General features: G+C 42.6%; 1 protein-coding gene across 11 annotated transcripts in view; it reads left to right on the top strand.

Moving 5' to 3' along the window:
* Window positions 1-17501, top strand: part of Phf21a (PHD finger protein 21A) — a 180390-nt gene that overhangs the window by 141055 nt on the left and 21834 nt on the right. For 7 of the 11 annotated variants that reach the window (XM_055600468.1, XM_055600384.1, XM_055600440.1 and 4 more), the window contains 3 exons: window positions 1142-1393; window positions 2718-2807; window positions 4065-4358. In XM_055600468.1, the coding sequence (XP_055456443.1) occupies window positions 1142-1393; window positions 2718-2807; window positions 4065-4358 (636 nt within the window). The remainder of the gene's footprint in view (window positions 1-1141; window positions 1394-2717; window positions 2808-4064; window positions 4359-17501) is intronic. The other 4 variants (XM_055600423.1, XM_055600450.1, XM_055600433.1 and 1 more) reach the window with 2 other exon arrangements.

Genomic DNA, 17501 nt, shown 5'->3' with positions numbered 1-17501 from the left:
GGCAGAAAGGGTAAATAATTATGCAACTTAGTATCTGGACACATGGTCTGGAGGGGAAGCTTCTTCAGGGTTTTTGCCGGCTTGTGGAGGAGAGCGGTCTGCTGGGAGAACTGCAGAGCTGGTGGGCTTTCACCCCTGTCGAGCTTGCTAGTTCCTTGCCACATGTGGTTTAGGAAAATGTGACGGTACAAGTGCAGGACCGACCTTTTAATTGTTTTAATTAAAATTTATAAAAAGCCAGGTGTAGCTAGTAGCTGTCAAACTGTAGAGTACATTTTAGAAGCAGAGTGAAAGTGGAATAAATATCAGAACCATTATGTTAGAGATTATTGTTTGTGCCCTGAAAAGTCCGCATCTTGAGTGACTGGTAGATGTGTGTACGGTGTAATGAGGTGGCTTCCATAACAGACATTTGTAATTGTTGTAGTGTAAAGAGTTAGGCAAATGTAGCTTCAGAGCTTGAAAGCATCACCCAGGTCCCCACTGAAGCTCCTCCTCTGATTTCCAAGGCTTTTTGAAACCCGGGTGTTTGTTCCTACCTTGTCAGTTTCCCTGACTCTTTGATCACTTCCACATCAGTTCTCCAGCGGAAAGATTGTAGGTAGTGACACAACCCTCCCTTTGGAATAGAGAACTGGTGTTTCCTGTACTCGTTAACAGCATCATTATCTGGAGCTTGGGGCTTACTGCCTCTAAGGCAGCATTTGTGCTGATCCTCCTGCGGTTCCTTCCCTAGGGGGACCCTCAGAAAGATGAGAAGACACTGCCCTTTCCTTTGTGTCATAGGAGGCAATGTGGTTTGTCGAGGTTATAGCAGTCAGGGTTAGAGACAATGTGTAACTTACATATTAATGAACTGACTTCATGCAGTTAGAAAACCCAGAAGCCTAAGTGCACTCATGTTCTGTACCTGTAGACCCTGTGTCTCCATGAGTGTGCACCCACTACAGTGAACTTTCCTGTTTATGAGTGACCCTAACTGGAGAAACTAGAGATGTCTCTCTATAGTAAGAAATGTGTTCTACATACCCAAATGTTCACAGACAGACTTAGTTGCTTTGTCTCCTTCAGGAGTTCAGCAGTACTCTGTTCAATGGGGTCACATTTTGGTGTCCTAATGTCTGTTCTCCGTGTCTCCTAGAAGACTGTAACTACAGCTTCTATGATTACCACAAAGACACTACCTCTCGTCTTGAAAGCAGCAACTGCGACCATGCCTGCCTCTGTTGTGGGCCAGAGACCTACCATTGCTATGGTGACCGCCATCAACAGTCAGAAGGCTGTGCTCAGCACTGATGTGCAGAACACACCAGTCAACCTCCAGACGTCTAGTAAGGTCACTGGGCCTGGGGCAGAGGCTGTCCAAATTGTGGCAAAAAACACAGTCACTCTGGTAAGCCAGTAGCTGCTACTCATCTGTTCACATGGCAGGGTTCAGGTGTGCATTGTGGAGGGCGTCCACTTTAGGCTCCTGCTGGGTTCTTAGTTCCCATCATTCTCCTGGCAAAGCAAACTCCCTTAGGAGCCTGTCACTTAACTACAGAGGTCTCTTGACAACCAAGGACCATATTTAGTGTACTGTCTGAGGTCAAAGTAGGACTTGGTCTTAGAGGGAAAGCGGCCTCCACAGAAGCACACACTGTTCTGCTTCTCTTTCCCTCCACTCTGTCCACTCTGGGGAAGAGAGCGGGGGCTTCCCAAATCTGAGTGCTGAAACTCTGTATGCTGTGTCCTGCTCAGAGGAAGACCCTCTGCTACATCCTTTCAGTTCATTATTCCTCTTAACTGAATGAAGCCAGACAGTACTTAGAATTGGTTGGGGCACACTTTAAAAATATTCAAGAAACTCTGATTAATGTGCTAAAGGCCAAGTCCTACCAGAAAGAGGATTGCCTGCAAAAAAAAAAAAAAAAAAAAAAATGCTTAAACAAGATTGTCTGTGAGATTTCATGATCAAGCCATTTAGATTCTTGTTCCTGGGAGTTTATGAAGACTAGGTCCAAATTGTGATACTCAGGTATCCTATTCAGATGACAAAGCTCTTGGTAGCTTTTTGAATAATGATGAGTAAAAACAAAGTGAAGCTTTGTCGCTTACCCAGGAATCCATAGAGATGCAGCCCTATCACTCAGGCACATACTAGGGTTCAAAAGTTTTCTGTGGACAGAGCGTGGTGGGGCAACACCTTTAATCCCAGTACATGGGATACAGAGGCAGATCTCTGTGAGTTTGAGGCCAGCCTGGTCCACACACACCGGTTCCAGGACAGCCAGCACTGCACAGAGAAACCCTGTCTCGAAAAAGAAAAAGAAAAAAACCTCTCTGTAGAAAGAAAGCCATTCTTTGTTGGTAAAGCTTGTATCTTTTGAGGGATCCATTTGGTCAGACAGCAAATTTGATTTTACTTTAGATATAGTTTTGACTCTTAAAATATATAAGTCTAAGAGTTCATGAGTCCACTCTATTCTGCTGAGTCTACTGTATTCTGCATAAAGCATGTGGAGACAGGAGTGTGGTCGATCATTTTATGGGACAGTGTGCAGGTAGGAAAGGAAATAGTTTCTAAAGCAGTGTTAATTTATGTGGTGAACTGTAAGGAAAGAGCTGATGGGAATTCTGTGTGATGTGGAACAAATACACCCGTGTCCTTTGTGTGTCTGCCTTTAACCCTAAATTGTGACTGCCCTCAGGTTTATGTATCTTTCCCTGTTTTTTAGCAGGTTCAAGCAACACCCCCTCAGCCCATCAAAGTACCACAGTTTATCCCTCCTCCTAGACTCACTCCACGTCCAAACTTTCTTCCACAGGTGAGCAGTGGTGAAGTGGCATGAGAGCCTCATGGGCCTGCCAATGCCCATGTTGAAGGTGAAGCAAAACTACCTAATTGTAAAGCAGCCAAGATAATACCATGGAAGCATCACTTTGGTTGGGGGAAATACAGCCAAAACTGTCCTAGCAGTCGGAAAAGGAGATACTCAACACCGTTGATATCTTTTCCCTTTGCTAGGAGGAGTAGAAGGAGAATCTACAGCCAGGCGAGCCATCGTGGAACCTGGCTCACGGAAGTTGGAGAAGGGGTCTGCATTGGGCTTTTTTACCAGTCCAAAGCAGTACTGCTGCCCCTAACCCCTGAAAGTTCTACCAGTAGCTGAACTGACCCTGCTCAATGCCAGGCAGTCTGTCCAATAGAAAGGTCAATACTCTCTGAGGCTGGAGTTTTCAGACAAAGAAGAGAAAGGAGTCTGTCTGTGAAGGGTTGCACAGTGCTAGCATGAGAGAAGGTCATCCTGTTCTTTACCGGATAGATCTTTAATAAGTACTGTTGGAAGCAAGCATGGTACTAAGCTATTGTGCCCTGCATATGCTGATTTTCAAGATGTAGTTCTCAGCCATGGAGGAGCAGCATCCATCACAGATGCCTATAGGGAGTTATACAGTGTCCATACGGGAAGTACGGTAGACTGAGTATGGGGAAGGGACACAGACCGTTCTGGAGTGATAGAGAAAGTGCATTCACAATTCCTTCACGAGTCTACATTTAGCCGGGTGGGATGGCTCAGACCTTTAGTCGCAGTACTCAGGGAGGCAGAGGTAAGGGGAATGCTGTGAGTTAGAGGACAGCATGGTCTACAAAATGAGTCCAGGACAGCCAAGGGTACACAGAGAAACCCTGTCTCAAAAAAAAAAAAAAACAAAACAAAAAAAGGTATCATATTGCCATCCTGGGCACGTATAAAGTGTGCTTTCATTCTCACACAGCCTATGAAAAGTTTTGAGTAAAGAATCAGAGGTTTAGTCCATGTTTTTCAAACAGTGAAATGAATGTGGTATGTTGATAGATGAAGCTTTTGTGTTTTTAGGGATATGCCCATGGATGTTGGTAACAGTGTTAAATGTAGTTCCTGCTACTATGTCAGCAGAAGCCTTCACAGCATCACTTTAAGTTAAGCTAAACATCCAGACTTAGAAGGCTGTCATGGGCCACATTTGGTACCAGTCTGCTTGGAAATGCTGTAATACTTGCCTCTTCTAGTAAAACAGAACTCTTTTTCTCTCTCTCCCAGGTTCGACCCAAGCCTGTGGCCCAGAATAACATTCCTATCGCTCCAGCGCCTCCTCCCATGCTTGCAGCTCCTCAGCTTATCCAGAGGCCTGTCATGCTGACCAAGTTTACACCCACAACCCTCCCCACCTCCCAGAATTCCATCCACCCCGTCCGTGTTGTCAATGGACAGACTGCAACCATAGCCAAAACATTCCCCATGGCCCAGCTCACCAGCATTGTGATAGCTACTCCAGGGACAAGACTCGCTGGACCTCAAACTGTACAGCTTAGCAAACCAAGCCTTGAGAAACAGGTACGTGCGGAGTGTGTACCCACCTGCTGTGGCAGGAGCCTTGCCCTTGAAGCAGAGGCTGCTAGAAGCTTTCTGTGGAGTGTGCTCCCCCTGCTGGTTTTATGCAGAAATTCACAGATAGGCTCCCCTGCCTCAGTGAGGAAGCAACCCACACCGGAAACACAAAACACCCTGTGAGCTTCTACCCAGTAAGAATCCAGATGAGGATCTGACTGTGAAAGTAGGAACAGTAAACACTGCAGGGAAAGGAATTCCATTTCAGAGAACTTCCCTTGATCATCACAGATAATGTCTAACCAAACAAAAATTTTAACTTTCCAAAAAAATCATCCTTTGAGATATAAACTAGATGCAGCAGACATTTTAGTACAGACAAAAGTCTAGATTTTTCTCATAAGTTAGTGAGAGTAGGGTAAAGCTAGGTAACCTCCAGAGAAACCCTAAAGGCACAACAGCAGCCTTGGAGACCAAAGAGTTTCGAGGCAGTCATCATTTCCATCTGGAGAAAGAACAGTGACGAGATGGAATTCTTCAGAAAAAAGCAATTTTTCAAGAGAGTTGCTTTAACTAGTCATTGGCCTGGTGGGGCACATATGTCCAGGAGGCTGAGGCAGAAAGATGGTCAAAGGTTGGAGGCAGTCTGCGCTGCAAAACCAGGACCATCCTACTCAGCTGTAGATCTCCATGCTCCTTGACATAGTGTCACTGTGCCACTCTCCGTCACTGAACCTAATTTTTCTTTATAAAGAAAAAGGTTTTATTTTCATTTTCATTTTATTTTCCATTTTCTTTCTGATTATACAGATAATCATGTAACTTAAAAAAAAATACAAATGTCACAGAAATAAAAATTGTAGAAGATGCTTTCCCCCTAAAATTGTTCACTTCCTAAAATTTTAGCACAGTCTTGCCTCTAGTAGTTAATTATTACTAACTTTCTCAATTCTGTGCCTCTCTTAAAATGTCAGTCCCCTGGTCTGTTTCGCATTGCTTAGACATGATCTCCTCATTCCTGAGAAGCTAGTACCTGGTAAGCTTCCACCTGAGTGGGTGACTGACAGTGATTCAGAGAGCCTCGCCCCTGTGTGCATGTCACAGGGAATGTTGCCTTGGCCTTCTTGGACAAAGGAACCTTGCACAGTTACTCCCAGGCCTTGGACTCAGGCTGCTCCTCCATGCAGCACAGTTGAGTTACAAAACCTTGTGCTCAGGAAACACACAAGATAGCTCATCACCAGGATCCTGCGGATCCTGCCCAAACACAGAAAGTGCTTTGAGGAACATCCTGAAGTAAATTATTTTTAATATAATTTTTTATTTATTACAATTTATTCACTTTGTATCCCAGCTGTAGCCCTACCCTCATCCTCTTCCAATCCTTCCCTCCCTTCCTTTTATCCTCCCATGCCTCTTCTCCAGTCCACTGATAGTAGAGGATCTCCTCCCCTTCCTTCTGACCTTAGCCTATCAGTTCTCATCAGGACTGTCTTTCATAGTCTTCCTCTGTGGCCTGGTCAGGCTGCTCACCCCTCAGGGGGCGGTGATCAAAGAGCTAGCCACTGAGTTCATGTCAGAGACAGCCCCTGTTTCCCTTACTAGGGAGCCCAGTTGGAGACTGAGCTGCCACGGGCTACTTCTGTTCAGGGGGTCCAGGTTATCTCCATGAATGGTCATTGGTTGGAGTATCAGTCTCAGTAAAGACCCCTAGGCCCATATTTTTTGGTTTTGTTGTTCTCCTTGTGGAGCTCCAGACCCTTCCAGGTCTTTCTATTTGCCCCTTCTTTCATAAGATTCCCTGCACTCTGCCCAAAGTTTGGCTATGAGTCTCAGCATCTGCTTTAATACCCTGCTGGGTAGTCTTTCAGAGGCCCAATGTGGTAAGCTCCTGCCTTGTGCCTTATTTTCACCTTCTTCTGATGTCTGTCCCATTTGCCTTTCTGAATGAAGATTGAGCATCTTACCCAGGATCCTCCTCCTTGCTTAGGTTCTTTAGGTATATAGAGTTTAGTATGATTATGCTATATTATTTGTCTCATATCCACTTATAAGTAAGTATATACCACGTATGTCTTTCTGCCTCTGGGATAGCTCACTCAGGATGATCTTTTCTAGTTCCTACCATTTGCCTGCAAATTTCATGATTTCCTTGTTTTTAATTGCTGAGTAGTATTCCATTGTGTAAATGTACCACAATTTCTGTAGCCATTCCTCAACTGAGGGACATCTGGGTTGTTTCCAGATTTTGGTTATATCTCACAGAGAGCTAATATCCAGAATATGTAAAGAACTCAAGAAATTAAACAGCAACAAATCAAGCAGTCCAATTAAACAATGGGGTACAGAGCTAAACAGAGAATTCTCAATAGAGGAATATTGAATGGCAGAAAAACACTTAAAGAAATGCTCGTTCTTACTCATCAGGGAAATGTAAATAAAACGACCCCATGATTTCACCTTACACCCATCAGAATGACGAAGATCAAGAACTCAAGTGACAACACATGCTGGAGATGATATGGGAAAAGGGGAACCCTCCTCCATTTTTGGTGGGAATGTAACCTTGTATAACCACTTTGGAAATTCCAAATTTGGTGCTTTCTCAGACAATTAGGAATAGTGCTACCTCAAGATCCAGCTAGACCACTCCTAGACATATACCAAAAGATGTTCAAGTATACAACAAAGACATTTGCTCAACCATGTTCGTAGCAGCTTTATTCGCAATAACCAAAATCTTGAAACAACCCAGATGTCCCTCAATTGAAATAAATTATTAACACCAACTTTAGATCATACGGTTTTAGACTGTGCAGCAGCCACTCTTCAGTGCTTAAGTATGGAAAGTTGTGTGCTCAAGTACAGAGGCTTAGGAGACAAGTCCTCGAGGTGAGGCTGAGCCCCAGACATGTTGTGGTGCCTCAGTGCACCTTAGAAGGTGGCTTCATAGCACCACTTTCCATCATGGAACCTCCCTTCTCTTTCACCTTTTGTTAAATTAAAAAAAAAAAAAAAAAAAAAAGCTTTTGCTGGGCAGTGATGACACATGCCTTTAATCTCAGCACTTGGCAGGCAGAGACAGTCAAATCTCTGTAAGTTCCAGGCCAGCCTGGTCTCCAGAGCTGGTTCTAGGACAGGCAGGGTTACACAGCGAAACCCTGCCTTAACAAAATCCAAACAAATAAAAGTGAAACTTTTTTTCATTTTCATCTTATTTTTCCATTTCTTTTTCTGATTATGCAGATTACACATGTGATTTTAAAAATTCAAACATCATAGAAATATAATTTATAGAAGATGCTCTCCCCAAGTGGGGTGGTGGTGGCAAATGCCTTTAATCCCAGTACTCAGGAGGCAGAGGCAGGTGGATCTCTGAGTTCCCAGCCAGCCTGCTCTACAACGTGTACAAAGTGAGTCCAGGGCAGCCAGGGATGCACAGAGAAACCCTGTCTTGAAAAAAATAAAAAACAAACAAAAGACAATGCTTTCTCATAACCTATATGTTTTCTGTAATTTTAATTAATATTAATTACTATTAGTAATTATCACTAATACCAGTAATTAATTACAATTAACATTTTATATTACATACCTCCAGAAATATCTGGAGGTATTCCAGATATTTACATACTAACAATTTTAAAATGGTAAAAGCAAACTATGTGTTTTAACACAATCTTTTCTAGGTATTGGACATCTTTTCATGTCTCAGACTTCCATGTTGGTGGCATTTTATAGTTTGATTTTAATAGCATGGAAGTTCTAAGTTGAAGGCTTTTTTGATAGTAGTATGTCCTGGCATCTTTCCTCTTTGCTAAAATATAGGAATTCAGTCATTGCTAGTTTATTTGGCAGGCCATCTGGCATAGCCCAGTTAGCAGGGACACTCTAGACTAAATTCTAGTCTCAGAATTCCCTTCTTCAGAGCTCCTACTGACCCTCTCATAGTGGGCTAACCTATGGAAACAAGAAGTCACCTGTTCACAGAGTTACTAAGCCTGAATGTATGGCGTTCTCAAGACTCGCTAAGTCTGCTGTTTTCTCAAAAGTGATAACTTTCTCACTTCTTGAAGATACATTAGTGAGCTGTAGGGATATAGCTCAGTGGTGGAGCTCTGGCCTGGCATATACAAGGACCTGGTTTTCATTCTCATACCAAAAGAAAATCAAGTGCAAGCTACTTTGTGCCTTATGGAATTTGTATGTAAAGATGAGAAGAAAAAAATCACAACCCGTACCACATAGAGCTCAGTCTCTGGTTCATTTGGAGCAGGCATTGAGGTTTTGCGTGGCAGAGTATGTTGATCTGTGGTAGTGGAGTTCCTGTCTTACAATGTAATGGTCAGGTAATGGTCTCACATCTGCCCCATGACTCATATTAATCACCTCCACTAAGAGGTCCTTAGATACCTCCTTTACTGAAGCCACATTACTCTGTGGCTCTAAGAGAAAAGAGGAGGAGTTTGCAGAGCTTGAAGGCTAAAGACCGGGAATACTGTACAGACACTGTGGGCTTTGGTTCCAGACCACCACAGTTAAGCAAGACATACAAAACATTCAGGTCCACACCCTGCTCTCCTGGTACCCTTAGAGCCGTGTGTACACTGTGCTGCGTGCTCAGGGTGCAGCAACACTGCAGTGTCAGTTGTCAGGCCTTCAACAGATAGTACCTTTGCAGCTGGCTGAGGGTCTTGCTCTGACATTGGTGGCTGCTGACCGTCACACTGATGGCTGGTAGTTGAGGTGACTGGCAAGCTTCCCCAGTCACGGTCCTTTCATGCGGGATGTCTCTGTGGCATGTGACGTAGTTGGGTGGCACCTTTCCCATGGCCGGGCTCCTTTTAAAAACCAGAATGAATCTGTGATATTCTCTGGAGAAGATTCCATCTCAAGAAAACATTCACTCCTCCCGGGTAGAGAGCAGCTCATCCCCCTCTAGAGCCTGTCACAGCATTAGTGCCACGACAGCTATTTCTGACTCTCCCACCCACCACTTCTGTTCCTCCTGCTACAGTCTTGAACCCCTCAAAACTGTCTGAAAAAGACTAGGGTCAACTTCCTGTTAATGTTTGACCTTCTCTGTATATATGTCTTCAATTTGAGCATCTAGAGTATTGAATCCTTTCTAAAAGGTTTCCAATTTTGGCAACTATTGTGTTAATTAATTATTATGTATTTCTCAAATAATAAGATTTGAAAGTCACAATTACTCCTTGGGCTGCAGGCTCTGGGATAGACATTGTGTCAGTGGGCATGAAAACATTGTTTCTGTCTTTGTACAACTTGATCAGAGCTCTTGGGTGACCTGAGTGAGCACTGGCTTCTAATTTATGTCAGGGCTGCATCTGTCCTTACAGGAGGGCAGCCTGTCCTCTGCAGCTCTGAACCTGGCACAGAGTTCTCTCTAGCTCTGAAAGTCATCGATGGCATCTTCTTCCAACAGGAAGCTATTTCTTCTACCTGAGAGTCTGCTGTGTGGGGTCGCCCTTCGCCAGTTGTCCTTGTAATAGAGGCAGGTTTTTCCTAAAACACACAAACCACCCTCTGCTAGTGTCTGATGTTTTCGACTTCTCTGAAACGCCAGATGATGAGACGGATGTGAATCTTGCCCTGGACCAGTTGTTGTCTTGTGGGATGCTGTGGCTGGTTGGGTCCCGCGTGTTGGCAGTTGGCTATCACTTTCCTGTAGTTCATGAGAAGCACATTTAACTTCCTGCGGGGACTTTTTCTCTGGAGATGTGGCTGGTTGTTTGGTAGAAGAGAATTTCCTTTAGTCTGTCTTGCTTTCAGCATGCCTGCCTCACTAAGTTTAATCATGTTCTAACATCTCATTTAAGATTACAGACATGTGGCTTTTTCTTTCACTTGAACATTTAGATGCCACTGTGGGGTTGGTTATTAATTTACCTAATTTCAGTAATCTGGAGTCCTGCAGAATAGAGAGGCTCAAGGAGGAGAGGGAACAAAAGCCAGTTAGATCACTCAGAAGCTTCCCACAGTCACCCCAACTCAGTTAAGTCACACACATGACTTATCAATTAAGTTCACCTTTTCCTGTGGTTGATTGTGGCACCCCAATTATAATAGTAACCTAGCCACAGACCACTGCAGATAGAATATTGAAAATTTGAAATATTGCAAAAATTACCAAAATTCATAGTAGACATGGAGTTCACACACAGTGTTGAGGCAATGCCAGTATTCATGACGTTCAGTGTAGCAGAGCACAGTCGAAGGAGACAACTTGTGGCATGCCTCCCGTGTCATCCACATGCTTCACGGTAATCTGTGCAGTCGGACCAATGCCTGCTGGTGGAAACATGTGCTGAAGTGCCAAGTTTATGAGACCATGCCCTAGTGCAGGTCAAATTTTCAGGGAATTATGCTTGTTTGCTTCTTCTCCCCATCTGCACCCTGTAGCAAAGACCTCTATGTCTCCAAGGCTAAACTACTTTCTAAAAACAATGGAAAGTTCTGTGGGGGGAAGATGGCAGATCACCACCACCCGGGCCAATGCTTTCATAGGAATCTTGATAATGTCCTCTAGACCAGGCATGCGTAGGAGAGTAGTGTGTGTCTACCTCAACACTGTCCTCCAGGTGAGCCAGAGCGGAGGACACATGGAACCTTAAGGTACATTTTGCCTTGCTTTCAGTCCGAAGTTACAGAATTCAAGTAATGAAACTACTTGGACACTTGTCAATTTGAAATTTGAATTTGAAAATGAATTTGAAATTCAGGATATAAGTGATTACCTTAGTTTTTTATATGCCAAAGTTTGGGGATTCTGTCTTTCATAAGACAAAACAGAGCAGGAGTTTCATCAGACCCATGAAGAGGGATGTGTGGAGCAGAAGTGAGCCATGAGCTGCAGTAGACACTTGCTCTAGAGCATGGCTATAAGTGATGGGCTGATTTCATTCTTAATTCCTCTTAAAATAATCCAGTGCGGCTGTAATGGACAGTAAAGAGTGGGAAAGGCTCATTTTCAAGGAAGCAGCTGCTGCTTGACAATGGCCAGTTTTGTTCATAAGGAAATTTACAAGCCCAGAGTTCAGATACTTTGAAGAACTGCCTAGTTATAAACACTGGTAACTGTTTAAAAATGCTGCATAAGCAAAATGTGACATCTTCAGGGCAGCTTCAACTCTGAATAATGCTTTAGTTTTCTTGAGAGAGAGATGACACTTTTAGAATCATTGCTCTTCTTAAGATTTTTTTAAAGATTTTTTAATTTATTATGTATATAATGTTCTGTCTGCATGTACACATGCAGGCCAGAAGAGGGCACCGGATCTCATTATAGATGGTTATGAGCCACCTTGTGGTTGCTGCAAATTACACTCAGGACCTCTGAAAGAGCAGCCAGTGCTCTTAACCTCTGAGCTATATCTCTCCTACCCCTCTTAATATTTTTTAATTGAAGTGACATTCACTTCACAAATAATGAGCCATCCAAAAATAAACATTTCAGTGGCATTTAGTACATTTACACTGTTGTGCAACTACCGTCTGTCTAGTTGCAAATATTTTCATTACCCTAAAATAAAACCCAGGGTATATTAAGCAGCTACTTTTATCCATCCCATTGTTTGTCCTGACAACCACTGTCTGCTGTTCCTGTGGCATTGATGACTCTGCTGTTTCATATAAATGGAACAATTTGATAAGTGGCCTTTTATGTATGACTTCTTTGACCTAGCATGTTTTCAAGATTCATTTACTTTGTAACATTGCTCGTGCTTTTTTTTTTTTAGTTACTGTATTATTCTGTCTGTCTCTCTCTCTCTCTCTCTCACACACACACACACACACACATCTTTGTGTGTTACAGTTTTTTAATCCATTCATGTGTTAGTGGACATTTGAGTTGTGTCCACCTTGTAGCCATGGAGACTAGTAAGTACACTGGGAACACTCATGAGTCCTGCTTACATCCTTTGGATGTGTAGCTACCAGTGTGGTTGCTTGTCATGTGGTGCCATGCTTCCTGAACGTCACACTAAGTAATTGTCATTTTTAACAGTAACATATGTATGCTCCATTTGCTTGACATTTATCCTAGTGTAAGTGTGGTTTTTTTTTTTTTTTTCTTGCTGTCCTAGGGGTATGAAGTATGCACATAAAGTGACTTTTTACGTTTAGTATGTTAATGTTTTGCCCACATGTGTGTCTGCGCATCACATACCCAAGAGGTCAGAAGGAGGCATTGGATCTGTAGAAGCTGGAGTTTTGGACAGTTATGAGCCACCATGTGGCTGCTGAGAATTGAACCTGGGTCCTCTTTCTGTAAGAGCAACAAGTGCTCTCAACCTCTGAGCTACCTCTCCAGCCCTCTGTCCACATTTAAGTAGAATCATTACTCTCTCTCTCTCTCTCTCTCTCTCTCTCTCTCGATGAGTTGTAGGAGTTCTTTACTTAACTGCATACTGGGCCCTTAGCAGACATTGTTTTTAAATACTTTTTTCTTGTTCTGTAGGTTGTCTTTTCACTTTATTGTTGCTGTCCTTCACTGCATGTTGTTCCCTGCAACTTTGCTGAGTTTATTAGCTTTTAGGTGTGTGTGTGTGTGTGTGTGTGTGTGTGTGTGTGTGTGTGTGTGTGACTGCATGTGTGCATGTTTAAGATTCTTCAGATTTTTAAACTATGTGTATGTGTGTATGTGCACATGTGTTCACGTACGTGCAGAGGCCAAAGAGGGTTTCGGATCTCCTGTAACTTGTACTTCTTTGAGCATGACTACTAATAAAACACATCCAACCCCTGAAAGACCAGTTACCACCTGTCCTCCCTCTCAGGCCCTAGCATTTGTACACCCTCTGAAAAATTCCCAGAATTTCAAATGTCACACAATTGCAGAGACTGTCTGCAGCTGGCAAAACCATGCCTCTGCGAGAGCAGGAGGTGAATCATAGCTGCTATGCACGGTCCAAACCAGCCCCATGTCCCCACACCTGCGATTAAAATGAAAACATAATCATATTTCTGTGTTCTTTAAGGAAACCAAAATTCTACAATTGTCAATACGGTCCCTGATTCTGCTTTTTAATTATTTCATCTTTTTATTTGGTCTCTAGAAGTTTATAACTTTTATTGATTGCTTTTCCCAAAGGGCCAAATTTGAGGTTTTGTTCATTTGTTTGTTCATTTTGAGACAGGGTCTCACTCTGCTACTCAAGCTTGCCTTGAATTCGCAGAGATCCCCTGCTCTTATTGGGTGTGAATGTCTGTAGGGATGGTTGTACTACAACAGACAAAATCAACTCTCTAAGTTAAAAACACAAGAGTTGTAGATGTTTCCTGTGTCAAAACATAGGGACAGAAGAATTGAAAAAAAAGGTATAAGAATTGTAATATATGAGCGCATTAAGAAAGTCCCAAGTTTTATGAAGTAAATGCTGACAGAATTGAGGAGCTATGGCTACAGGTTTCAATAATGGCTATAGCACATTATTGACAAGAAAACACGGGTAAATAAGGGAGCTGACCAAACCAAGTCTCTAGCAGAAGCATGTTTTATGCACTCTGCCACTGTTTGCCTCTTCGTTGTGGGCTAAATCCAGTTAGATTTCTGTTGTTACCAGTGAGGAATACTTGCACTGTGTTGCTGTCTTACATGTTCTTCTTCCCCTGTTCCTTCTGTACTGCCTTTCTTGTGTTTATTTTTCTCAACATATATTTTTATCTCTCCATTATATCCTTTTAGTCCATGTATATTTTATTTTCTTAGTCGTGATCATGGGGATTACAGTTAGCTTTGATAACATTTTAATTGACAATCTCATTTTAATTGACCCCAGTTCAGTTTCAATAACATACAGAGTCTCTGCTCCTGTGTAACTCAGCCATACTATGCCTGGTGGTAGACTCACGAATCTATAGTTGTGTGTCATCGATACACATTTAACTGTTGTCTTTTATATAAGAACAGCCCGAACAAAGACTAATCAAAACTGCTGCAATATGGAGTGTGTAATCCCCTTGACTGGAGCTCTCTCTTTGTGTCTTCAGGCAACAGTCTGCTACTGTCATTCCCTCCTCCCTTCCCTCCTTCCCTCCTTCCCTCCCTCCTTCCCTCCTTCCCTCCCTCCTTCCCTTCTCCCTGCCTTCTGTCCTTTTTATTCTCTCATATATTATATTCTAACTTCAGTTTTTCCTTCTTTCCTCTCCTCCCAGCTCCCCACTCCCCCCTCCCCCGATCCATTCCTCTGTCTCCCTTCAGAAAAGGTCAGGCCTCCCAGGGATATCATCCAAACATGGCATTTCAAGTTATAATAAGATTATGCAAAAAAAAAAAAAAAAAAAGGGGGGGGGTGGGTATGTGGCTGGAGAGATCCTCAGTGGATATGAGCCCTGTGTGTTCCTCTAGAAATCCTGAGTTCAATTCCAAGCAACCACATGGTGGCTTACAACCATCCATACTAGATAGAGTCTGATGCCCTCTTCTGGCATGCCAGCGCACATGCAGATAGAGTACTCATATACATAACTAAATAAAATATTTAAAAAAGGAAAAAGATTAGGCACATCCTCTCAAATTAAGGCAGAATGCAGCAACACAGTCGGAGGACAGGTTTCCCAAAAGCAGACGAAAGTTAGAGACAGCCCCACTCCCACTGTTAGAGGAGTCTCACAAGATCACCAAGCTATACCACCTAACATACATGCAGACGACCGCGCTCAGACCCACGCAGGCTCCCAGATTGTCGGTTCAGTCTCTGTCAGCCTCTGTAAGCCATGATTAATTGATTCTGTGGGCCATTTTCTTGTGGTGTCCTTGACCACTTTGGCTCCTACAATCCTTCCTCTTCCACAGATCCACAAAATGTTCCGCTGTGGGTCACTGCGTCTGCTCCCATCAGTTGCTGAATGAAGCCTCTCTGATGACGATTATGCTAGCATCCAGTCTACAAGTATTACAGAATATCATTAAGAATCATTTCATTGATTTCCCCCCACCCCCAGTTGCGTTTGGTTCTATCCTGGCCATCCAGGCAGTGTCAGGCATGGATTCCCAATTCTGGTGTGGTCCTTAAGGCGGACTAGTCATTGATTGGCCAGTTCCACAAGCTCTGTACCACCTTTGCCCCAACACATCTTATAGGCAGGACAAATCGTAGGTCAGAGGTTTTGTGACTGGATTCGTGCCCCAGTCCCATCACTGGAAGCCTTGCCCCAATACAGAAGATAGCCAGTTCAAGCTCCTTGTCCTTGTTCCTAAGAGCCTTCACTAGGCTCTACCCTGGAGACTCCTGGGGATTTCCATTGCACTGGGTTTCTACCTCCTCCCCAAAATACCCCCAATTCCAGTTGTCTATCCCAATACTCTCTCCCTCTACACCCTTCACCTGATCACTCCTGTTCTCATTCCCACCTACCTCCAGCCAACCCTTAAAATCTTTTATTTCACCTTCCCAGGGAGATCCATGTGTTCCCTTTGAATCCACCTTGTTACTAAGCCTCTCTGGGGCTATTTTATAGTATGATTGTCTTTAATTAACAGCTAATATACACTTGTAATTGAGTACATAACATGTTTATCTTTCTGGGTCTGGGTTACCTCATTCAGGATGATCTTTTCTAGTTCACCCATTTGTCTGAAAATTTCATGGTATGTTTTTTTGATTGTTTGTTTTTGGTTTTGTTGTTGTTATTGTTTGTTTGTTTGTTTGTTTGTTTGTTTGTTTTTAGTAGCTGAGTAGTATTCCATTGTGTAAATGTACCACATTTTCTTTATCCATTCTTTTTGCTAAAGGACTTCTAGGTTGTTTCCAGCTTTTGCTTATTACAAATAAAGCTGCTATGAACATAGTTGAGCAAGCGTCCTTGGGGTAGGATGGAGTGTCCTTTGGGTATGTGCCCAGAAATAGTATAGCTGGATCTTGAGGTAAATTTATTCTTGATTTTCTGAGAAACTACTATACTGATTTCCAAAGTGGCTGTATAAGTTTGCATTCCTACTAGCAATGGAGGAGTTTTCCCTTTACTCCACATCCTTGTCAGCATGAGCTGTCACTTGTGGTTTTGATACTAGTCATTCTGACAGGTATAAGATGGAATCTCAGAGTCATTTTGATTTGCAGTTCTCTGACAGCTAAGGATATTGACCATTTCTGTAAGTGTTTCTTGGCCCTTTGAGATTCCTCTGTTGAGAATTCTCTGTTTAGATCTGTACCATTTTGAATTGGATTATTTGATTTGTTGATGTCTAGTTTCTTTTTTCAATTTAAATTTTATTTTATGTGCATTGGTACTTTGCCTGTATGTGTGTCTGTATGAGGTTGTTGGGTCCCCAGGAGGTACATACAGTTGTTAGCTGCCATGTGCGAACTGAGAATTGAACCCAGTCCTTAGCCAGTGCACTCAACGCTAAACCGTCTCTTCAGCCTCTGATGTCTGGTTTCTTGAGTTCTTTATGTATTTTGGATATTAGCCCCCTGTCAGATTTGGAGTTGGTCAAAATCTTTTTCCATTTAAAGACAGAGAATATTCAGATTAACACAAAATCAGAAATGAAAAGGAAGATATACAGGCATTGAGGAAATCCAAAGGATAATTAGCTTTTACTTCAAAAACCTGTACTCCACAAAATTGGAAAATCTAAAAGAAATGGACACTTTTCTTGATATAACTTACCAAAGTTAAACCAAGATCAGATAAACAATTTAAACAGACCTGTAACCTCTAAGGAAATAGAAGCAAGGAAAAAAAAAAAAAAAAAAAAGCCCAGGGCCAGATGGTTTCAGCACAGAATTCTACCATATTTTCAAAGAAGAGCTAATACCAGTGCTCCTCAAACTACTCCACAAGACAGAAACAGAAGGAACATTACCAAATTCATTTTATGAGGCCACAGTTACCCTGATACTCAAACCACACAAAGATTCAACAAAGAAATAGAATTGCAGACCAATTTCCATTATGAACATTGATGCAAAAATACTCAATAAAATACTCATGTTATGAATCCAAGAACACATCAAAAAATATGGAGAGATGGCTCAGAAGTTAAGAGCACTGGCTGCTCTTCCAAAGGTCATAAGTTTAACTCCCATCTATAACCATCTATAATGAGATCTGGTGTCCTCTTCTGGAGTTCAGGCCTACATGCATGCAGAATACTGTATAAATAATGATAATAATAAC

The sequence above is a fragment of the Psammomys obesus genome, unplaced genomic scaffold (genome assembly GCF_907164565.1).
Source record: "Psammomys obesus unplaced genomic scaffold, mPsaObe1.curated_primary_1811, whole genome shotgun sequence".
Classification (NCBI taxonomy): Eukaryota; Metazoa; Chordata; class Mammalia; order Rodentia; family Muridae; genus Psammomys; species Psammomys obesus.
Note: the sequence above shows the minus strand (reverse complement) of the source record. Positions and strands in the feature narration are given on the sequence as shown.